General features: G+C 36.0%; 1 protein-coding gene across 1 annotated transcript; it reads right to left on the minus strand.

Annotated features, from left to right (window-relative positions):
- Positions 1–1,843: 1,843 nt before the first annotated feature.
- LOC113324582 (serine/threonine-protein kinase PCRK1-like) lies at positions 1,844–6,535 on the minus strand. The gene is made up of 4 exons (XM_026572893.1): positions 6,131–6,535; positions 5,660–5,759; positions 2,390–2,465; positions 1,844–1,988 (listed from the first exon to the last, which is right to left on the minus strand). The coding sequence occupies exons 1-4, from the start codon at positions 6,533–6,535 to the stop codon at positions 1,844–1,846; spliced, it is 726 nt and encodes a 241-aa protein (XP_026428678.1).
- Positions 6,536–6,954: the final 419 nt, after the last annotated feature.

The following is a 6,954-nucleotide window of genomic DNA, read 5'->3' on the forward strand; positions in this document are numbered from 1 at the left end:
CAAAAAATTGAAGTTGTAAAGGAAAGATGAAGCCTGCAGCGAGAAGGGTGATAGTAACCTCGGCTGATAGCAACCCCGGGTAACAAAATATCATAAAAAAAAAACCAAAAACGCCTTCAACCAAGTAGCACCATCGTCTCCATTTCATCCACTCTACACGGGACTTCAATAACAACGAGCACCGCATCCAGTTATTCACCCGAAGTCCCCATTCTTCTCTAGTTTCTCACCAATTTCCCATCCTTCAAAGCTCCACCACTACCAATACTTAGGCATTGTGAGTTTGCTAGATGCACTACAAATGTTTGACAGAAAACCTGAACAACTAGAAAGATAAGTTTTACCCCTAAAATCTCTCAATCAAAATTGCAACTATCAATGTTTCGAAATCAGATTTCAAAACAATATATGTTTAGTTTATTTGAACTGTAACAATTGATTTAAATCTTATCTTATATCCATTGTTCATTCTGGTTTTGAAATCATTTTTTTTATTGTAATCATTGAATCATCCGACTACTGTTAACATCTTTTGACCTTGACCGAGTAGAGCAGAACCGGAGCAATGAGAAGGCTATCGATTACACAACAACTGTTTAAGAAGAGCCTTTCTAATGTTCACCCACTGGAACCTCCAGATCACTAAGAAATGTAGATGTTTCACTCCAGACATAAAGAAAGTCACCTCCTCAGGACCAGCACTCACACAACCTTATATTTCACCATCGAGGCATAAACAGATGACAATATCAGTAACAATTCGTCACTCAGTTTAGAAATTTCCAACCAGATATCCTTGTACCGTGTGACTGCCACAACCTCGGCAGATGATATATATATATTGAAGTGTTTATAGGATTTTACGGGGTAGTGGAGCACCCGTTTAGAGAAGACAGAAAAGTGGAGACCAACATGAACAACTCTAAGACACGAGGACCTCAAGAAAAAGTGTACATAGCCGACAACACTCATTGTCGATGACACTCAACATAGAGAAGAAATGAAGATTACCGAGGAAGGGATCACCAACAATTACTCATAAGGACAGCAATCACTAGCCCTTTACGAATCTTCCCAATGTGGTTGCTTTGCTTCAAACGAGACGATGCCCGCATGGAATGCTTTCCACTTAAGAGGCGCAGAAAGCCCTCAGTTCAATAGAGAACATCTAAGAATACTTTCCATTGTCGGGGTACCTATCAAATGGAGGAAACAAGTCATACGACGGAATATTAAAATCGAGCAAAAAAAATATGATTCGGCATAAACATACATAAAACACATCCAATCTCGAAAAGTAGAGAGATAATTTATATAATTATTTTTGTAGCGAATGCATCACTAAATGAAAACCCAAGCAACCAAGTCAAGAGTTCATACAGGGGACTTCAGCTGATGTACATCCGAAGCTATCAACAATGAAGTCAAGAAGACGATGCTCCGAGAAAAGAAGATCCTAAATCATGATCAAAAGGGCTACGAGAAGATCATGGAAATCAAAGGCTCGAAGAGAAGTGAACTTCAACGAAGCAACCTTACATGGATTTCTCGCGTTGTACTCTTTTCCCTTCGTTGAGGTTTTGTCCCACTGAATTTTCCTTGACAAGGTTTTAATGAGGCAACATAAGCAAGTCCGATTGTCCCCCAAGTCTTCTCAAAGGCTTGGCTCCAACCGATATGCATCCAAACCCGAAGTCACGACCAACAGGGGGCTTCAAAAAGACAAGAAGACGAGATGGATCTACAACCCGAAGACGCATTCCAGATGATAGCTATGACTGATTGACAAGTCTGCAAGCCTTGACAAAACATTCAGGGGGCTAATGTAAACATGGGAATTTGACTATGAGCCGGGGTCACCATTAGCAGAGCCGGGGTCACCATTAGCAGAGTCGGGGTCACTATTGCCGATGGCACCGCGTAGGTAAGCTGTCTCAAGGACCGGGGTGCCTCGAAGGAAATAACTAGTGGGTGCCCAAGTAACCGAGCTGTAATAGTACATATGTACGGCTAATAATAGAAGACTTACTAGAAAAGTATTAGAATACACGTGTACGGTATTTGTATGTCAGGCTTTGCCTATAAAAAAAAGGAATTCTTCCTAGAAAGAGATAGAGCTAATAGAATATCTTAGAAAAGAGAGAGGATTCTCCAAATAATTGTATTATGTACTGAGATTAGTCTCCTCATTACTCTGTAATAATTTAAGGGTGTTTACATCACATAACAAATGAAGAACTCCATTAGCAAAGATACCGTGCGACCAACGTAATTTGTGATGCATTATTCCTGTGTTTCTCCACGTTTTGCTTTGTTGCAGTGAATTCTAACCACCTTGTACTCATTACTTGAGCGACAATAACCGAACCCATCTGATGCGGATGCATACCTCGCCAGAAGATCCAATCCTCCATCCCTGTCTTGCAGGCTAGCGTAATTAAATTGTGGAACAAAGACATATTCTCCTGTTAAAGGATTGCAAACTAAATATTGGATTTCGTCACTTTGGTCGCGTTTGTGGAGACAAACCAAACCATTGCACGATCCAACAACGAGATGATCCAATTGGAATTTTTTATGAAATTTGCCATAATAATAGTTCATCATCTTAGTTCGATGATGGACAACATCACCATGAATATGGTCATATTGTTCTCCAAAATAAAGTTGCACATCATTGTTAAAGTTGGGAAGGTATGAAAGAAGAAATCCCACCTCCTTACAACACCTATTGCTATCGACAAGGAGATTTTTCCAAGTCTTGCATACTTGTGTAGCATGTAAGGTTGCCCTAATAGGTAAACGGAATAGTATGTTTTCTATGATTTCAATAGGAAAATTCTCCTAGTTGATTCTGATGAAAAGACCTCTTTTCTTCTTCGTTTCGTTATTGGGTTCTTCTCTAGCTCAAGGATAAAAGCATTCTACATATATTAATTAACCTCTAGCTTTTGGGGAGTATATATATATAGCAACTCGGCATATGTTTTTCCTAAGTTGGGAGTCTTTGGCCTTAAGTTTCTTCACTGAAAGAATCGGGTATTTTATGTGTGTGGTGCTAGCTCAATGGGCCAGTGGTCCTTGGGCTAATTTAATAAAAAAAAAAATTGTATGAACATCACCTTGAGAACGATTTTCTGGGACCATGTTTTTTTTTTGGAAAAATTAGGCGCAGGCTCAAAAAGATAATATTCTCATTGTCAGGCCCATAATTAATTTTAGATACCGTGACACCAATAATTATATGAAATTATTAAAAAATCCTATTATTGGGGCTTAGAAAGTCTTGGTCTTTTGAGGGCTTTCTAGAGTCACCAAATACTAATTGGGACACCCCTCATCATATATTTATATAAAGACTAATATGACCCTATATGATTTAAGATAATAAACTTGATTAACATTATTAATCATGATTAGAAAATCAATTAAGACTAATTCATTTCTTTAAGTTAGATGAAATCAAAACAACAAAAAAATCAGAGGGAAGAGAAGAAGAGGAAAAAAAATTGGGGATTTTTTTTTTTGGAAATGAGTGATTTAAGCAAGACTTTTGATGAAGATGATGAGCATAATTTCATCGTAATGAGGATGATGATCATAAAGAAAACCCAAAACTATTTTCTTCTCCTACTCTTTCTCATTCAAATATCATGATAAAAATTATGATCATCAAAGAAAGAAAAAAACTAAGAAAACCCACCATATATTTTTGTTTTAAATGGTTAAAAAAATCCAATTCAATGAATTTTGGGTAAAAAGAAAATAGCTTCTGAAGATGTTTACGGCTGGGAGTTCTTTGATTCCCAACCGTGAATCAAGATTACGGTTAGGATAGTTTGTCGACCCAACCGAAAGATTTTTCGATTTTTTTTTCGTTTTCATAACCTAGCCGAAAGTGCGGTTACGGCTAGGATAATTTGTCGACCCAACCGTAGAAACAAAAAACGGTTGGGAAATGATGGTGTTCCAAGCCGTATTTTTTATTTACGCGGGGAAATAAAGAATTCCTAGCCGGAATCATTTTTCTGATTTTTTTTGTTTTTAGAACCAGTTAAGGCTGGGTTTTCCCAACCGTAATTGGAGTTTCGGCTGGGTTTTCCTAGCCGTAACAACAGTTTCGACCGGGTTTTCCCATCCGTAATTGATTCTGGAAACCCCAAAAAATCAGAAAACTAATTTCGGTTGGGATAACCGAGCCGAAAAATGTACTTTCGAACTCCCAGCCGTAAACACCTTCAGAAAAAAAAAAGGTTACTCGAAATTCAGGGAATCATATTTTTTAACCATTTAAAAGAAAAAATAAATTGTGGTTTTTCTTAGTTTGTTCTTTTTATGATGATCACCATCTTTATATCTATGAATTTATGATAATAGTTTTGGGTTTACTTTATGATCATCGCTCTCTTCGTGATGAAACTATGATCATCTTCTTTATCACAATTTACGAATGAGAAGAGAAGGATGAGGAGAAGATAATAGATTTAATTTATTTTTTAATGATCTTCATCATGATGCATCATGATTTGTAAATGAGAGGAGAAGGAGAAGAAGAAAATTATAGATTTAGGATTTTTTTTTTTTTTTTAATGAATAGTAAGATTTATGTAAGGGTGTTTTTGACTTTTTGATATATCTTGAGTCCCTCTAACCATTTTTTACCTCCCCAAAGCATTTAAGCCCCCAAAATGGTCAAAAGACCAAGACTTTCTAAGCCCCAATAATAGGATTCTTATTAAAAATGTCTGCATGACGGATTATGCATCCGCATGACGAGTTATGCATCAGAGGTATAATTGACAAAACAACGTGGATATAACATTCTAAAAATCCGCTCCTTGGAATTTTACAAATTTTATATCGTTGGAAATATTTTTAAGAGATCTACGCAACGAGTACAAACAACAATATCAAATTTTTGTTTTTTATGAAAAAAATCGGAGGTGATCATCATTTTAGGCAAAATTTCGAAAACTGACTACATAACCATTAAAGCCACCAAGAAAGATGCATAACACATTCTACAGACGCATAATGAATTATGCAACCATTTTCTCGACTGCATAACAAATTATGCATCTGCATAACAAAGTTATGTAACCATTGTTTTGGTTGATTTTAGTGTGTATATAAAAAATTGATGCATAATGCAGTATGCATCCATATTTACGGATGCATATCAGGTTATGCATCTATTTTCTCGATGCATAAAAGATTGTGCAACAATTTTCTCGATGCATAATGCATTATGCAGTCATATTTTCACGACTGCATAACATGTTATGTAGATATTATTGTAGGTGCATGACAAGTTATGCAACCTTATTTTTTGTTGGTTTCAATACTAAGAAAAAAGTAGCTGCTTAACGTGTTATGCAACCGTTTTATGGACTGCATAACAAGTTATGCAAAAAAAAAAGGCTGAAAAACATGTTATGCAACCAATTTCGAGAATGGATAACAAGTTATGCAACAAATTTGTAGATGCATAACCTGTTACGCATTACTATTCACACCTCAATTTTCTTTTAAATGCACGTCACACGCACATCAAACCCATCTGCACTTCCATATCCAAAGCGTTTTTGTGATTTTATTCGTTAAATGGTCTTCCACACTTCTATTTTCATAAATTCATATACCAGAATCCGTTGAATACCTCTCTCATCGTCCTCGTTACAATAATTCACTAATTTTACAAGGTTTTTATGGTCAACCACTCCAAGTACATTTACTTCTGTAACCCACTCCTTGTGCCCCTGAAAAGGTACCAACATAAACAAAAGGCAAGCATGAGATACTAAGAAAATCACGTATGAAAGAGAAGCTAATTTTCATGTTTAGTTATGTATTTTTTTAGTCAGACGTGAATAAGGGACATTTCTATGTAACAGGAGTCACAAAAAAGGAAGCAAATGTAGTCCTATTCTTATGGAGGCTATCAAGAATTTGGAATGCATCACATAGACTTATTTCTCTTGTTACATGTGTGCATACTTGTTGTATAAATCATCATATGTGTATTTTTAGTCCTCTTGCTAGAAAGTTTACATGAAGAACTACAAAAGTGCATTAACATACAGAATTTGAAGTATTACTAGAAAAACAAAATTAGATGAGATGAACTTGCCTGCAATCCTCTTTTGCCAAGCTTTTTAATAGCAACATCGATCTTAGCACGTGAATCCTCTGAACTATTTATCCGCGCCCTGTAAACACACCCGAACCCACCCTCACTAATCATAAGAAGCTGGTTGAAATTCTTTGTTGCAATCTTGAACTCAGATAATGTGAACACTCTAAGATTGTTAGATTTTTGTGTTGGACACCGTAAATGTTTTCGTCTTGGGGTCTGGCTTGATGACCCCGCACTTATGTCTGATACATTTTGAGATCCAAATGCAGAATAAAGTCTTCTAAAATCATCGGTCGACGTAGAAGAACTATAAGATAAATGAGGCATTGATGACCTTGTAGTAGAAGTAGTTATCAGGTCATTTCTCTTCTCCCCGTTATCGGATTGAATGCACCTCATGGTTATTCAACAAAAAGTAATCAAACAGTAATTTCTTCCTTGCATTTAGAAAGCAAGAAAACATCAAAATCTAATACCCGCTAAGCAAATCAAAATTATGAAGCATTATAATAGTAGCCAAAGCTGACATTAACCACAACACAATGCAACATTTGTCTCTAAACTAAGACATGATTGCATAAAAACAAAAAACAAAGATGAATCCATAAATCCCATTTCCTTAGCTAAGAAAACCATCTTTTCTCTAGATTGAGAATCAAAATGAGAAACATTATAGCCCACATTACTAAAAGAATTGAAAAAACAAAAATTTCTCTTTCAGTTGTCATCGAAACAGAAGAAAAAACTTCACCTTTTTTTGTTGCTCTTTAAAAATTGGTACCGGAGTAGAATCTAATATACTAAACTTGAGAAATCCC

The sequence above is a fragment of the Papaver somniferum genome, chromosome 11, assembly GCF_003573695.1.
Source record: "Papaver somniferum cultivar HN1 chromosome 11, ASM357369v1, whole genome shotgun sequence".
In the NCBI taxonomy this organism is placed as follows: domain Eukaryota; kingdom Viridiplantae; phylum Streptophyta; class Magnoliopsida; order Ranunculales; family Papaveraceae; genus Papaver; species Papaver somniferum.

Coding starts and splice junctions, on each gene's coding strand:
- LOC113324582 (XM_026572893.1), bottom strand. CDS start 6,535: ATGAGGTGCATTCAATCCGATAACGGGGAGAAGAGAAATGACCTGATA. Junction 2,466..5,659: donor TAACGAGGACGATGAGAGAG/GTATTCAACGGA, acceptor ATCCTTTAACAG/GAGAATATGTCTTTGTTCCA. Junction 1,989..2,389: donor GGATTGGATCTTCTGGCGAG/GTATGCATCCGC, acceptor GTACTATTACAG/CTCGGTTACTTGGGCACCCA.